The sequence below is a fragment of the Gouania willdenowi genome, chromosome 3 (genome assembly GCF_900634775.1).
Source record: "Gouania willdenowi chromosome 3, fGouWil2.1, whole genome shotgun sequence".
Taxonomy (NCBI): Eukaryota; Metazoa; Chordata; class Actinopteri; order Blenniiformes; family Gobiesocidae; genus Gouania; species Gouania willdenowi.
The window spans coordinates 44308173-44325969 of NC_041046.1; the positions used below are offsets into that span (position 1 = coordinate 44308173).

The 17797-nt window shown below is 36.7% G+C and overlaps 1 protein-coding gene across 1 annotated transcript in view; it reads left to right on the forward strand.

The window, feature by feature from the left end:
* Window positions 1-17797, forward strand: part of ppip5k1a (diphosphoinositol pentakisphosphate kinase 1a) — a 50606-nt gene that overhangs the window by 15035 nt on the left and 17774 nt on the right. The window contains 15 exon segments of the mRNA XM_028476800.1: window positions 936-1021; window positions 1089-1214; window positions 3312-3433; window positions 4088-4270; window positions 4373-4514; window positions 5622-5845; window positions 6809-6826; window positions 6829-6909; window positions 6912-6940; window positions 8720-8834; window positions 10888-10995; window positions 12155-12283; window positions 12379-12519; window positions 14105-14198; window positions 16542-16667. Of these exon segments, the coding sequence (XP_028332601.1) occupies window positions 936-1021; window positions 1089-1214; window positions 3312-3433; window positions 4088-4270; window positions 4373-4514; window positions 5622-5845; window positions 6809-6826; window positions 6829-6909; window positions 6912-6940; window positions 8720-8834; window positions 10888-10995; window positions 12155-12283; window positions 12379-12519; window positions 14105-14198; window positions 16542-16667 (1724 nt within the window).

Consider the following 17797-nt stretch of genomic DNA (forward strand, 5'->3'; position numbering starts at 1 on the left):
GGTCTATAGTAATAAATAACAAGGAAAAGCTACTAAAACTTACATAAAGAGAACAAACCAGGAAAGAAGGTGGAGCTAACGTAAACACTGCATCACATCTGGCTGAACATGGTGCCTTTAAAGAAATACATGTGTTGAGAATCAAATGTGCACATCTTTGCTTTCATAATACACAAAACATGCTTAATGTTATCACCATGATAAGTACAGGCACTCTTTAATGGTTCCCTGTCAATAGCTGTGTTTCCAAAACATATTTTTGCAGCACGGTATTCATGTCCGTGCGCGCACATGTAGATTGATCCGTTGTGAGTTAGAAACATGACGAGCAGCTTCATGTGCACTACACAATACGATTACACCGATTAAAAAAGGAAAAAACAACAGAAAATCCCCCCTACGTTGCTGAAAACTGAACATAGGGGGCGCCATTGCTGTCAACAAAATATAATTGCACTTTAAACGTGTTTCCATTGAACATTGTTCTGGAGCCTCGTGAATCCTGTGAAATCTCATCCCGTGAGACTCCACTACAGAAATATGGACGCTCCAAACCTCCTTAGAACACTCTGCATTCCTTTGTTGTTTCACGTCTAATGTGGCACTAATAATATATAAGTCTAAAGCTAAGAAATGTCCCGTCTCCTCTTCTGTCCACACGTACCGCGCCATGTTTTCTTGGAGAGCAGTGGTCATTTGACCAGGTACATCACGTACTGTGACGTGATTTGCGTAAAAAGCTTAAACGATACATTTCAATATCGAAACCTCATGAAAGTGTCAAAACTTTTTAGCGATATTTGAGTGTTTTTTTTCTTGTATTCAGGTGTTTCCACTGCCAGTTTTTATTGCTTTATTTAAATTTTGCAAATTTCCAAGGATAATGAAAACACAGCTAATGATTTATCATGTTTTGTATTTCCCTGCTCGTGAAGGTACGGCCATTTCTCGGGGATTAATCGCAAAGTGCAGCTGACCTACCTGCCCCATGGACAGCCCAAAACCTCCAGTGAGGAGGAAGGTATGAAGACTTTCACCTTGTGTGTATTTTATTTATTCTGACTCTCTGCTTTGGGTTTTGCTCTCAGACACTCGTAAAGAAGGTCCGTCTTTGCTGCTGGTGCTGAAGTGGGGGGGGGAGCTGACCCCCGCCGGCCGAGTTCAGGCAGAGGAGCTGGGCCGAGCGTTTCGCTGCATGTACCCTGGAGGACAAGGTGAGGATCACATTTATATTTCTATAAATATGTCTGTAACAATAGACGGCAGCAGATCTATTCTTCATATGTCTGTAACAAAGGGCAAAAACAGATCTATTCTTTATTTGTCTGTAACAAAGGACAGGAACAGATCTGCTGCATATTTGAAAACTGTTCAAATGTGCACTGGGAATTCCTGCTTGACTCATAAAAGCAAGATGATCTGGTTAAACTAGGTACACGTTTGAGAATGTATGTGTGATTGAAAACTGAATCAGTGTCAGGACAAAGACACTGATTATACCACAAACAGTCTGTGTTGAAAGAGGAAATAGGATGAATTCAGGGTCCGTTTGCTGTCCCTCATTTATCAACCGTTCGTACGTTCAGATCAGAGCTTACGACGTGCGTTCGACCATATTCACGCAAGCGTCGGTATTTATCAGTTCTGACTAGGGATGTAACGATTAATCGTAAGGCAGTTAAAAATCGATTCATAGGTATCATGGTTCACATCAATTTTCTGAAAATTAAATCGCAGTACTTTTTTTTATATTTATCCTTCTCTTGTCCAAATGCTGAGGCGGCGGGCGGAATCTGCCAATACTTTGTTTCTGGTCGCCTTCTACTCTTAAACATGTTCATAAATGATTCCTTACCCCTTTAGCACTGAAAGAATATTTGTAATATTACCTGAATATCTGTAAAAGTCACGTTTTTCTATTAGCTCTGTCTGCTAGCATAGCATCTCTTCTTCACTGCACAGAATAGATGCATCCCAACTGACCACTGGATTACCAGCGCGCTCTGCTGGTCCAAACAAATATCTGACTTAAATACAGTGCAGACTGTTTTTTTTTTTTTTTAAAGTCCAATTGTTTAGGCACAAAATACATTTTCATTTGCACTTTTAAAAAGAAAAATAACTTGTATGCAGTTTTGCATTGTTTACTATAGAACCAGAATTTAAATTAATAGGCTTCTTCTTCATTTGTATTATTCCTTTATTTTTTTCATTCAAGATTTATTTTTAGTTAAATAGCATTGTTTTGAATAGGTTATCAAAGGATTCTTTTGACAATGAAAAATAAAAGGAATATAGTACAGTATTTTCTAGTTTTTTTCCCCAAAAAAATAAAGGAATATTTTTTCAATCATATGTCTACAGTCCCATTTTGTAAAATAAATCGTGAGAGAATCGTATCGTGAATCGAATCGTATCGGGAGTTGAGTGAATCGTTACATCCCTATTCAGTACTGATCTAAACACATTATTAAAATAAATTGAACATAAGAAAATTAATTAAAAAAAGCCCACATTATTACAGATACCACTTTCTTTGTTTTCCTTTCATGTAATACAGTAGTCCCTCACTATAACGCGGGTCCCTTTTTGCGGCCTCAGTGTTTCGCGGATTGTTTTTACAGTGCAATTTTGGATGCATTTTTTTTTACACTGTATGAACACGCATTGTGTTCTGCGTCCTGATTGGCTAATGCTGCTTTCACCCACCAGCGACACACCCAACACTGAGTTTCACTGCCTGCTGAAGCGAGGTGCTGTACTCCTTTTTCTCCTCTCATAAACATAAACCACCAGTGAAAAAAGCCGGTGTGATTAGCGGCTAATGCTATGCTAGCTCAGTGCTACAGAGAGAACTTTTACCTGCTACTACCACCTCCTCGCTGATTCTCCTCCACGCCAAATCCTTCCTAGTCCAGTCCCGGTTATAAAGGACTTGTCCTACAGCTTCAGGTGGTCACACACAGCTTCTACTTCATGGTTGAATGGGTGAACAGACCGGTGTCCGTGTTGACGGCCTGACGTCATCATCAACAAAGACTCTAAATGCGTTCGGCATCAATTTCCGATTGCTAGCAGTGTGACTATGAAGTGCTGTATGTTTGAAAACAGGTTTATGTTTTAAAAATTACAAAGGTTTGAACTTTGAGAGTGTTTAAACAAGAGAGAAATGTTCATTCCTGTCTGAGAAAAGTGTATAAAGTGTGTGGTGAGGAGTTTTAAAACATGTATAATAATAGTAAAAAGGCTACTGTACTGTATAACCCCGCTAATAAACTCATTCTTTTTTTTTTTTCCTCTTTTGTGTGTAGGAGACTACGCAGGGTTTCCAGGCTGTGGTTTACTGCGTCTCCACAGCACCTACAGACACGACCTGAAGATCTACGCCTCTGACGAAGGGAGGGTGCAGATGACGGCCGCCGCTTTCGCAAAGGCATTCACTTCTTTCTCCTCTTCATTGCAGTAGCTTGTAAAATGTGTCAAGAGGTTGTTACAAAGATTCCTATCCATCTCCTGATGCTCATATTGACCCGAATATGGACCATGTGCAGGGTTTGCTTAAACACACATTGTAAAAAAAAATATACTAAATGGCAACAAAAATGCACAAAATGACTCCAAAGAGATACTAACCAACAAAAACACGCAAATGACTCCAAAAAACACACAAAATGGCAACAAAAAACCATAAAAATGACTACAATTACACACAAAACTCTAATAAAAAACACCAAATGAGTCCGAAAAAACATACATTACAGAAAAATACACAAAATTACAACACAAATGCACAAAATGAGTCCATAAAAATACTAACCAACAAAAACACACAAATGACTCTAAAGTCACAAAAAATGGCAAAAAATACCAACAAAGTGACTACAATTACACACAAAACTACAATAGAAATATACTAAATGAGTCCCAAAAACAGATTACAGACAAATACACAAAATGGCTAGGAATACAAACAGTGACTCAAAAACTACACAAAATGGCACCCAAAACACACAAATTGACAATGAAAACAAACAAAATGACTACAAATGTGTCAAGGCGGATGTTACAAATATTCCTGATGCTGCAGGGTTTGCTGGCCCTGGAAGGCGAGCTGACGCCCATCCTGGTCCAGATGGTGAAAAGCGCCAACATGAACGGACTGTTGGACAGCGACAGTGACTCTCTGAGCAGCTGTCAGCACCGTGTTAAGGCCCGACTCCACGAAATCTTGCAGAAAGACCACGAGTTCACTGATGAGGACTACGACAGGGTGACTGCCTTAAAAAGAACCTTTCAAAATAAGAGTTTGACACTTCAACACAAACATACCATCATTGACCTGTGTGTGCGTGTGCGTGTGTGTGTGTGTCAGCTGGCCCCGACCTGTAGCGCCTCCCTGGTGAATTCAATGAAGATTGTGGAGAACCCAGTGGCCACATGTGACCAGGTCTACGCCCTCATCCAGAGTCTGACCTCACAGATCCGCACACGCATGGAAGACCCCAAGTCTGCAGGTGAGATCAACCAATAGGAATCCTTCCTACTTACTACATAAACCATATTTTATATTTACTGTATATATATAATTTTTTACATGTATGTAGATTTCTCTTCAGCCTAGTTCAAATTCGGCCCAACTACAAATGTAGTTGACTAGTCCTACTATAGACATAGGCAACTGGTGGCCCAGGGGCCACATGCGGTCCTCAATCTAATTTTATGTGGCTCCCAAAGTAAATGTAGAAAATACATCCAAAAACGCACCAAATGTCGGTAAAGTACATAAAATCACAATGAAAAATGCACAAAGTGACTGTGCAAAGTTGCAATCAAACAAAAACGTGCAAATTACTCCAAAGAAAACACACAAAATGGCACAAAAAAATACACAAAATCCCATTAAACACACAAAGTGACTCAAAAAGTACACAAAATGAGTCAAAATACACAAAATGGCACCAAAAACACACATACAGTATTGACTCCAAATACACACAATGTTAAAAAAAAAAACACTAACTCCAAAAAACAAGAAAATTGTCAACAGAAATATACAAATGGCAACAAACACACTAAAGATGGCATGAATCACACACCAAGCTACACAAAACGTACACAAAATTACTCAAAAAATATACAAAATGACACCAAATACACAGTGTAAAAAAAAAAACCACCAATGACTCCAAAAACACAAACATGTACAACAAAAAACACATTACATGTCTGCAGTTGCAGACAAAATCATGATAAAAATATACAAAAACACACATAACATGAAAATACACAAAATAATGTCAAAAATACACAAACCTTTTGTTGTTTCCTGTGTTAATGCTTCGATCTGTAATTATATAAAATATACAATTCTTAATAAAAAACCCAACAAATCCATGTTGATATACAGTAAATGTTGATCATGTGACCCTCAGATCAGATACAATCACATGTGTTGCCCAGAGAAGAGTTACACATTTAAACTACATAGAAAAAAAGTGAAAGTGGTGATAATGATACACACAACAAACCAGTGCCATGGTGTAAAATGAGTTTAAAAACATGTTGAGCTGTTGTTTGTGTCACTCCCTGTATAAAAATAAAGGGCTGTGTTCCACCTGCAGACCTGCAGCTGTACCACAGTGAGACCCTGGAGCTGATGCTGCAGCGCTGGTCTAAGCTGGAGAGAGATTTCCGCATGAAGAACGGCCGCTACGACATCAGCAAAATTCCCGACATTTACGACTGTGTCAAATACGACGTGATCCACAACTCCACGCTGGGCCTGGAGGACACGCTGGAGCTGTTCAGGCTGTCACGAGCGCTGGCCGACATCGTCATCCCTCAGGTGAGACGTTGAGGATGCACTGATTGGCTCCTTTAACCCTTTAAGGACTACAATAGTCAGAGTTTAACAGAACCTACATTTGTATTTTTGCTCATTCTGATGCCATTTATTGCCGTATCTTCAAATACGTTATATCCATAGAATCCTTACAACCTCAGCTAAAAGGTTAGACGTATAAATAAACCACAAACAGTAGTTAGAGGTGTTAAAATTGTTAGAAATAGGAAAATACAAAAATTGGTAATGTATTTTTAGATGTATTTAGTAAATAAACACACCAATTCAAAAGTTTTTCTAAATGTGAAAAGTTAACAAGACATTTCTGAACACTCCAGCTGTCATTTAAAACATTTTACCTATTTTATTTTGTGAGATTTAATACATTTTTTACAATTATATTGTTTTAAACTATTTACATTTTTAAATTTAAATATAATTTTTAAAGCTGCAGAAATGCACTAAAGTCACACGAGATCACATAGCGCAAGATTTTGCACAAGATTCGAGTGTACGTCCATTTAAACATTTTTTTTTGCTACACAGGCTAGAAATTCGTCAACCATTTCTATAGCAAAGAAACAAATAACCATTTCAGGTTATATCATGGGATTTTGCGTATAAGAGGACATTTTTCATTTCTTGACCACCCGTTTATGGTAAAAAATTCATGATATGTTCCCAAAACATGCATGTGAGGTAATATTTTGCGTCGTATTGGAATTCCACATGAGTTTGTTTGAAAGGGGAAAAAAAAGGGTCTATAAGGTAAATGACAATATTTCTTGTTTGAAAAGAGTAGGCTGGGTCTCAGTGGGATAAATTATACAATGTTGCCATTTTTTTGCCGTTTCAGGAAGTGAATTCTGTCTTTTCCATCACAGAAAATCACCGTGGTTCCTCCACTGATAGAGGAAGAATAATCTATAGTGATATTTTTCTTGTGTGTTTGTCTTTTTTTTTCAGGAATACGGGATAAACAAAGTGGAGAGAGACTGGACATTGCGTACGCTTACTGCCTCCCGCTGGTCAGAAAGATCCAGATCGACCTGCAGAGAACACACGAGGGACGAGTCCGTCAACAAAACTTCACCCTCTGTGAGTCTTCTACACATTCACCTTAAACCCAACAACTTAGAAGGACAAACATCTGTCAATTATTACAGAAAATACAAATAACGCACAACTATAGATTATTTTGCAGTGTTGAATCACTAATGCAAATAAATAAACAGAAATATGTGTAGATCAAATATGGAAAAGCTTTGCCCTTTTACCAAAACAGATATTGCCTAAGGCACAATAACATCTCTTTATTTGCTAATGTGTGACAACATGGACACACACAAACGCGCACACACACAAAAACATGCGGACACACGGACACATCTCACCACACATAAGGTATTTATAATAAAAATATACTAAAATAAAGTTAAATAAAACAAAAAAAACTAAACAATATTTATGCAAAAAATGACAACAGAAATGCACAAAAATTGAGATTACAGCTGAAAAGGACTGATTCTTATTTATACTTGTTTTATTTACATTATTTTTTTTTTATAAATTGTATACATTGTGTACCTGTTTACTTTGATGATTTGTTTTATATTCATTCTTTGTTCTCAGGTGGGTAATTTGCAGAAGGTGCAATTATTTTTTTAGTAATATTGTATTATATTAATACAAAATAAAGGTTAAATGGCCTTTACTATTTAGGTTAAAGTTTGTATTCATAGTTTTACATGTTTTACAGTAAGTTGACTTAACTGTATTGTTATTTAATTGTTGGCACTCGCACTTATAAACACCAAATGGTTAAATTGCAATAAATAGGTTTAGTTTGGACCCAAATGTTGGAATAAATACCTCTGTTTTTTGAGAAATAAAAGCCAAATGCTTGATCATTTTACAGCCACATCATTTTCATTATGCATTATTTGTTTTGGTTGCTTAAAAAACGAGAAAAAAAAAATGTTTAATCGATCAATAAAGCGCTAGATAATAATAATAATACATTTTATTTGTAATGCACTTTACATTTGATACCAAATCTCAAAGTGCTAGATTAGTCAATTCCAAAAAGAATGGATAGCTGCAGCCCTAAATTCAGCATTAGTTTAGCAAAGAACACTTATTTACTACAGAGTAACTAATGGCCTAACCAGTAGATTTAATGAGTAATCCATTTAAAGAGCAAACGAGGATCATAGATCATACATTAGCCACATGCCCTCAAAACGAATGACAGAAGAATACGTACGAATTGACTCAAAAACACACAAAACAATGACAAAAAACAGAAAGATTGACATTAAATGACAAAAAATACACAAAAAACTAAAAAAATGACTTAAAAATGCACAATAAATGACACCAAAAATACATGAAATTACCAAAAACACAATGACTTCAGAATGACACAAAATGACAAAAAAATATACTAAATGACAGAAAAACACACATTAAATTACAACAAAAACACACAAAATGACAGAAAAATACAGTAAATGACACCAAAAATACAGTAAATGACACCAAAAAGTCAACAAATACACACAAGTATTCCGTAAGCAAATAAGACGACTACAGAAAATCACAAATATTAAAAAACAAAATTACAGAAAAATAAAAAAAACACATAAAACATCAAAAATACAAAATAATTTGCTCTTTTTTCTAAATGCTGACATGAATGTTGACAATGTGGCCCTCAGATCAGACTCACATTTTTGTGATAAGTTATGCTGTCATAGATGTCTCTATAACAGAGTCTGATGGAAATATTAGTGGTTCAATCTCTAGGTTTGTGTCTTGGATAAAATCTGATTTAATTTCATAATCAACCACTGACCCTCTGTTGCTGGTGTGCAGATATTCTCGTGGAGTGATGTCTCCAGGACGCCACGTCAGGACACGTTTGTATTTTACCAGCGAGAGTCACGTCCACTCCCTGCTCAGCCTTTTCCGCTACGGAGAATTCCTGGATGTAAGTAGTAGTAGTCGTCGTTCACCTTTATTTGTGTGTGAACATTTTACTTTTAAATGTAGCCTGACAAAAACAAAGTATTAACTAAAGTCAAGATCATTTTACATGGTGACACGTCGCAGCAGAAGCGTCTCTAATCACACGCCTGTGATGGATTTCTTGTAAAAATGTGAAGTTGATTCTTTGTTTGGCTGTAATTAAAGGTTTGACACACAATGATTTGGGGGATTTTTCCCATTAAACGGGTGGATGAGGGTCCAGCAGTGTAGCTAACATCGCTTTTGTGACACAGGGGTTCTCAACCTTGGGGTTGCGAGGCAGTGGGAGGGAGTCGCCACATGCCTTCAAGGAACTGAGAACATTTTCTAAGCAATTTAAGCCCATTTTTGCTTATTTTTCCTTTTTTTTTTGTATCTGCACAAAACTTGCCATATTTTAACCTATTTTCATCACTTTCTCCACTTTCAACACATGTTCAGCACTTACAAACCCTTTCCACCACTTTTCCACCTAATGTCACATATGTTGATCCATTATTCTCACTTATTTCACTGTATTTCATGCTTATTTTTGACAATTTAACCATATCCACCATTTGTCGTGCCCATTATTTACCAGTTTAAACTAATTGTTCCAGTATTGACATTTTGAACCCTTTTTATCACCTTTTCTGTCCATTTTTGCCCTTTTTCATCTTTGAATCATTTTCTGTGGTTTTTAAAATCCAATTCCATGACTAATTTCACCATTTTTGGTTATCTCATTTAGAGAAAAGGAAATAAAAGCAGCTCTCTGCTGTTTTCCTCTGTGTTCCTGATGAGATCACAAAGTTAGTGACTGGAGATCAAACTACGAGTTTCATTTCCTTTTTAAAGAAATGTTTTCTCTCCATTTAAGCAAAATTCGAGGGAAATGTATCATTTGGAATGGAAGCAACCCAACTTTTAATATTTTTCAACAATTTGAGCCCATTTTGCTTATTTTTACCCTTTTTCTGCAACTACACCAAACTTGCAATATTTTAATCTATTTTCATCACTTTTTCTTGCCAATGTTTTTGTTCCCTTTAAGTAAATAGTTTATTTATAAAGCGCTTTTTGCAGATAAAATCACAACGTGCTGTACAGAGCTGTGGAGAAATTAATACGAGTGCAACATCATAATAGAATAATAAAATATGGGTGCATATACAGTACATCATAGGAGCAACATCATAAAAGGATAATGAAATATTTCCAGTTGATTAAAAGCTTTTCTAAAAACGAAGTCTTAAACAGTTTCTTAAAAGTGTCAACACAGTTGAGCTCTGGAGAAACTGGTGCAGGTTATTTTTAATGTATTTTTGCTACATTTCTCCCATTTCTGACACTTCTTTATCACATTTCAATGTCTTTTCTGCACATTTTTTCTGCTTTCAGGACATGTTCAGCACTTATGAATCATTTCCATCACTTTTCCACCTTATGTCACATATATTGACCCATTATTGTCACTTTTAACATCTTTTCACCATATTTCTGGATCATTTTTTGCTCATTTATCCGCATTTACAATTTGTCATGCCCATTGTTTTTTTTTTTAAACTCCCATTTCGTCACTTTTTTTTTCTGATTGAAGCTTAAACATCTTTAAGATGACTAGATATTATGACCCAAATCATAATAAACTTCCTGGAAAGGTTGAGAACCACTATTGTTACGTAATGTAGTGAAATTTCAGTGTAACAGTCCTGTTTTTAATCATCTGAAGTATATAAGATGTAAAATGAATAGCAGTAATTGACTCTGTTAACCCTATTTAGCATGTTTGATATGAATACATGAAGTTTAATAGTCAGTAAAGTCATCTAAACACAGAAATATGGTTGAACTAAACAGGAATTGTGATAAAAGCAAAGGGAAACTGAGCCAAGAAAATACTGTAAAGTTTCATTCATTTTGTGTATTTGGACGAGCTGAGGAATCTACAACAGAATTTGATGTTAATTTCCACGTGTAGATTTTCCCTTCAACTTTGAAGTGACGGCCATGTTTTTCTGGTTGTTTTCCTGAAGGAGGAAAAGGACCAGCAGTGGAAGCGGGCCATGGATTATCTGAGCGCCGTCTCTGAACTCAACTACATGACTCAGATCGTCATCATGCTATATGAGGACAACAACAAGGTCCGTTTATTCTCCCTCTGTCAACTCAGCACAGTCATGGTTTGTTTTCTCAAGCGTTTGGTTGAGAGGTAAAGAAACAAACTCTGCATGTTTCGTGCAGGCTTTTATTTACTGACTTTAAGCTCCTTAAACTATAGGATTATGATTGAAAACCTGACCAACACAAGCACAATTCACCAGCTTTTATTATCCTGTAATACAGGCAACCCAACTTGGTTAAGAATAAAACATATGACACTAATTAAAGACACTGTAACAGAAACATTTTAAACACACAGATAAATAACTATAATAACCAGAAAAAACCTCTATGGAACTGGCTGACTCTTACTGTAACTAATGCTGCATTCAAGATGACTTGTAACTTGGTATTTTCCGACCTCCTACTTGGAAAAAGGGCATTGGAAGGCTACTTTAAAGTCAGTAAAAGGACATTTACCCTGACTGCTTGGAGAATCAGATATCTGACGTCACACAGAACCACACTGAATGATCAAAATGCATTTTTAGTGCTAAAAACTATTAGGAAATATACAATGTTCTCTTTGTTGGCAGATTTTTCACACATTTTGTGGAACATGGTAATACAGGCTGTATTTACATTATTTAGCTTTGATTTTAAAATGCTTCTTTTTTTGTTTTTTGGGGCTCTGTGTCATGTTTTAAGCCCGTGTGAATCACATTAAATGGTTGGCTGTTGACAAAATGTGCTAAACATTTTATTGTTTTATTTCATATTGTGCATTGTTGGAATGTCAGTGCTAAATACATATTTTAATATTTTTAATTGATTTATTTTTTGAAGCATTAATATGAATTTATACAAATGCAATGTTTTAATCTCAGCAAAGTTTGTACATATTCAGAGCCATAAATGCAATGGGACTAATCATTTGCATTATAACTTCTTTCGGTGTTTCGGCCAAGAATTTTTATTTCGGTTCATCCCTAATAGATAATAACCCGGTCAGCCATATTTTTGAAATCTGAATGCAACATAAGCGCTAAAATGTCCGTTTAAAATGTTATTTCACCGTAGAATTTCTTCTTTAATTGAGCAGAAGCCCAAACCTAAAATATAAGTTCTACACGTCACAGGAAAAGTTTGTGTTTAGATTAAATGAAGCAGCATTTTTGTGTTCTGCGTCCGGCCCTGAAGGAGCTTTCCTCTGAGGAGCGTTTCCACGTAGAGCTTCACTTCAGTCCAGGAGTTAAAGGTGTGGAGGAGGAGGAGAACGCTCCCACAGGTTTTGGGTTCAGGCCTGCTTCTGCTGAGGTGGCCCGTCAGGTACGTTCAGGACGTTTCCCACCTCCCTGTTTTTATTTTTCTGTTGGACTTTTCTTAAGTCTGTCTATATTCATGTTGCGTTCCCGCTCACACAGACTGGACTGAAGCAGCCCGACCCCGGCAGTCTGGAGGACCTGTCACAGGACGAAACGGACCGGGCCGTGCCGCTGTCTGAGCCAATCACCATCCAGAGGAAGTCGCCTCTCATCCGCAATCACAAGACCGGTTCAATGGAGGTGAGACACGAGGACGCATGTCAAACTACTCTAAAGGGCCAAATCCGGCCCTTAAGAGCAGTGGTTCCCAACCAGGGGTAGTGTTACCCTTAGGGGCACTTCAACACACCTCAGGGGGTACACAGAACACATTTCAATTTATTTTTCTGAGATTATGAGACAAATTCCTGCTTGCTCACGACATTTCCTTTTCCATTGATAATGCATTAACTCTTAAAAAATACATTAAACCGGTGAGATCAACACCTAAAATGCTCAAAACATCAGAAAACTTTGAGTGAAGCTTTCAGACGAGCCTCCTGAGACAAATTAACAAAATAAAGGGGTATCGCCTTTTAGGACAGAAAAGATAAGGGGTACATTGGACAAAAAAGGTTTGGAAACACTGCTTTAGAGCATCCAATATGGCCCACAGCAGTAGAAAATCAGAGAGAGAGAAAACATGATTTTGTTTGTCAATTACAAATAATCTGTAGATATCTCATATCACAAATTTTAAGACACTCCACAAGGTTTTTAGGGCTTTTGGAGTTTATCTTTGCTTATCACATGAATTCAAGTAATTTTTTATTGCAAATTGTCTAAATAATCAAAACAAATCAATTCCATTACACAAAATTCCTCAGTGTCATTATTGGCTTAAAATAAATGGGGGGGAGAGGGGTTCAGATATAATTTAAAAAGTTGGAACATTAGTTTAAACTGGCAAATAATGGGAATGACAAATTGTGAATGTGGGTAATGGGCACAAAATTGTCATGGAATATGGTGAAAAGAGGTAAAAAATGACAATAATGGGTCAACTACTGTGTGAGACATTATGTGGGAAAAGTGGTGGAAAGGGTTTATACGTGTTTGAAAATGTGAATTGATGTAGAAGTGTCAGAAATGGGAGAAATGTAGCAAACTACATAAAAGGAGCAAAAATATGGCAGAAAAAGTGATGAAAATAGGTTAAAATATGGTGAGTTGGTTTGTTTTTTGGTTTGTTGTTTTTTTGTTTTTGTTGTGTTTTGTTTTTGTTTGTTGTTGTAGTTGCAAAAAAAGGGTAAAAATAAGCAAAAATGGGCTGAAATTGTTAAAAAAATATTCTTAGTTTCTTGAAGGCATCTGGTGACCCCCTCCCAGGCTCCTGTGACCCCAAGGTTTAGAACCCCTGCCAGTTCTCTGCTTCATTGTCTACGACAAAACTACAGAGTTAAAGATGTCGTTACATTGACATCTTTAACTTTTCCTGATTATTTAGAGCAACCAAAAGCAGCACATGTTGGCATTTTGACTGAAAAAACTGCTAAATGATCTAAAAATCAGGCTGAATGTTTCACTCCAATAGAAAACAATTGGATGTTTACAGGCAGTGGGGCCGTGTGACATCATCAATCATTTTCAAGTTGGAGGAACACAGGCTCTAAAACTGTAAAGTAGTTAAAAGGCAATTCAATGAATATGATGCATAATAGATCTTATAAAAGGTAAATTTCCACAGCTGTAGTTGGAGACATCAGTAATTGTCAGACCAAACGTGCAGATATGGAGGATGAACGTCTCCCTGAACATTTTCTGTCTGTGTTTTTTCCTCCTTCAGGCTTTGTCTGAAACGTCCTTCTCCAAAGTTGGCAGCTACCGCCTGTTTTCCTTCTGCTCACGTCAGTCACCAGAGATGAAACAAAGCGGATTAGGTGGGTGTTGAGACGCAGCGTTACCACGGCAACCTAGTGTCCAAATATCAGCTCATAAAATCACAGCTGTTTGAAAAAATTGAAACATCTCACTTTTCTACTTTCATCATTAACTGATTAAAATTAGACAAATTTAAACAAAAAAAATGGTTTCATTTCTAGATTAATTGGGAGATTGTTTTAGTGCTTAAATTTCAGGAAAAAAGTGTTTCTTTTCATATATTTATATATGTGCATATTTTGGTCACATATTTAAATATTATTGATAGAATTGATAGAACAGTATTTTCACATCATGTAAAATAAAATAGATAAAGATAACAATTGATGACCAGAAAGAAATAGGTTAAGAATTGCCCACTCCAGGTATTTTTAGGGACGCTGTAAATGATTATTTTTGTGAGCATTTATAGTTTGTTTTTTGAGCAGATAAAGGTCAAACTGTTCAACGTTAGCACATATAGCTCGTGTGCATTTTAGGGCATTCTCACGTCTCAGAGTGAGGTTATGAGGTACCAGGAAAACCTCTGTCACTTGTCAGACCAAATGGCGTCAGATGAAACGGTCTCGGGCTTCAAAATAAAAGTCATCAGACCAAACAGCCTCAAATAACACCACCTCAGGCCGTAAAAAACAGGACATGATTTTGTATTTTGAAGAAACGTGATGTCATCAACATGTGCTGCTTCGGATATGAGTGTAAGTTGAAGTCAGACAATACATTAAGATGTTTTAACTATTAAAAAATAAAAGGAAACAGCTTTTCAACTTACTTTGTCATGTGTACTTCCGGTTCCTTCAAAATAAAACGCCGTGTCCTGTTTTACGGGCCCTAAGAAATCTATTTAATTTTTTTTTCCAAGTTCTGTTTTCTTAATTCAGGTTTTTTTAGAAATATTTATCATTTTTTTCAGAAAATATTACTTTTCAACTTCTGTGGGGAAACAAAATAAATAATAATGAAGAAAAAAAAAAAACAAACAAATATATGTCAAAATTAAAAATCTAATTTAAAACCATGTGTAAGCTATAATTAAAAGGTTGTACTGACATGGATTATTTTTTATTATTCATAATAATGTGTCAAATAAAGTTGTTTGAGAGCAGCATTAATGTCATCCATTTTCCCCTCAGGGATCAATGGTTTACTGAATTTGAGATGGTTTATTGATGACGTTTTGATCAACTTAATTTGAACTAGGCAACCTGTATCTGGATTTGTTGACAAGTTATTTAATGCAGGAAAAACTGAATACTGACCTTAACCTTAAATATGACATTGAGCGAAGGTCAAGGTCACACATTGAAAGGAAATGTTGTTCAATGGTACCAGTTTCAGCACTGTATCCGAATTTCTTAAGATATAGGGAAAATGTTTTTTTTTGTGATATGAACTTTGACCCCTTCCGATCTTTTTACTGGTAGGTCGTACAGCTTCGGTACAATTAAGTAAAATAATCCACTTGAGATGAGCTTTTCATAGATGTTAGCATCAAACTTGTGCGATAAATAGTCATAGAGATATGGACAATTTTGTTTTTTTGACCTTGACCTTGAGGCTCCAAAAAAGGTCGACTGCACATCTTTGACATTGCCACAGTGAGATGACATACTGTACGTGTCATTAGTGCTCCATTAATAACCTAGGAGGAGTTCTAAGACAGAAAAGATGAAGAAAAATAATTAGAACTCCTACAATTACAATGTATTGCCAATTTTCAATTGCTAAATACAATTAACCTAACTTTTCATGATTTTGATGACATGGACATTATAGGGCCCTTAACTGAGGCTGTCGAGTCTGATGACTTTTATTTTGAAGCCTGAGACTGTTTTATTGAGGGCGTTTGAAGCTGTTTCATTTGATGGAGGTTTTGCTGAGTCATGAGTCCGTTTGGTCTGATAAATGAGAGAGGTTTTCCTGATACCTCACTCTAAGAGCTGAGGATGTGCTAAAACGCACACTGTACTCGTGCTATCTTAACGTGCTCATGTAATGAATTCACCTCAGAGTAAAATGTGGATTTAACCACATCTTTTGTTACTTTTGAGATGTTAAATGGGTATTTTTGGGTTGTCAGAGGTGTGTTGTCTTTCCTAATGTGTGGCCCTGACTCTGGGTGTAATGATGGGACATGAGGATGATCGTTCTCATTTTAGCAGCTCTCATCTGGGCCTCTTTAGAGGAGAGTAAGGATGCAGAGAGAGGTTGGTACGAGCTGCATGGCCTTCTCCTGCTCTCTATTCTCTCTATTTTCTCTCTCTCTCTGTGTATGAGTAACAGCATGTTTTTTGTAGTGATGACTAACACCAGCGCCCCCTTCCTCGTCCCTTACCTCGCAGGCTCTCAGTGCGCTGGCCTCTTCAGCACCACCGTCCTCGGTGGCTCCTCTAGCGCCCCTAACCTGCAGGACTACGCACGCGCGCACCGCAAAAAATTCTCCACCGGCAGTCTGTGCTACAAAGACGGTACGTGTTGGAGCCGGCGCTCATTTCTCAACGCTCAACGTTTCACTCATGTCCTCATGCTGTGTCCCATATGTGTCAGTGTCAGTTGTCAGGTTCACATCAACCTCTGAGGGTTGGTTTACGTTAACCGTAGACTTGACTTTTTACATGTTCATTGTTGTCATCACACCCAGTCACACTGTTTCATCTTGTTCTCACCTGGAGTTTAATGCAGTGGTTCTCAGCTCATTTGGCTTCAGGGCCGACTTTCATCCCTTAATAAGAACAATTTATCACAAATCTGGTGCTTTTTGATACATTATAGTATTAAGAGTTTATTACAGAAGTAGCTGTGGAATCAAATGTTGCAGGTTCTGCAAAGAAAACATTTTTTTCCACATTTTTATGGATAGACTGACATTAAAAAAAAGAATAAAGAGGCCCAAATTACAGTCATTAACATTGATTAAAACAATACTGAATACTTAAAGCATCTCAAGTGTCAAGATTATCCCAGGGTTTTTATGTATTTATATATATATAGATTAATATTGATAATAATAAGGGAGGAAAACATGCAGAAGATGAATTATTAAAGGGGGGCATGTTACTATGTCATTCCCTTTTTAAAAACATTCCTGGAGTGTTTCCTTGGCTCACTCATGTATGTTTGAGTAATCTTTAAAAACTCTGACAGCATCCATTTGAGGCGTGCGTGCGCGCGCGTTAGCATTCCTCACTTTGATAATCATTCTAATGTAAAAATGGAGAACGTATCCAGATACAGCGCATAGAAAAACAGAAGTAAACAACATCCATGTGTGTTTGAATGAGTACTGAAGGGGGCGTGTTCATAGGTGCGTCAGACAAGCTTGGAGTTTCTTAAAGAGACAAAGGCTAAATCAAAGCATCATGAACTGTGAGCTACAGAAGGAAATTTAGTTTTTTTTAATATTTGCTGCATTTCTCTAAAAAAAATGGGTAGCATAGTTTCTTGAGTATGTTATAGAATGGTACAATGTGCCTGAAAAAAACTTGATACCCCCCCTTTAAGGGGAAAATTAATATGATATAAATAATATAATATGATGGATGAAGAATGTTAAGGCTTGTCATTTTTCAGAGAACAAGACCAGAAATAGCTCAAACAC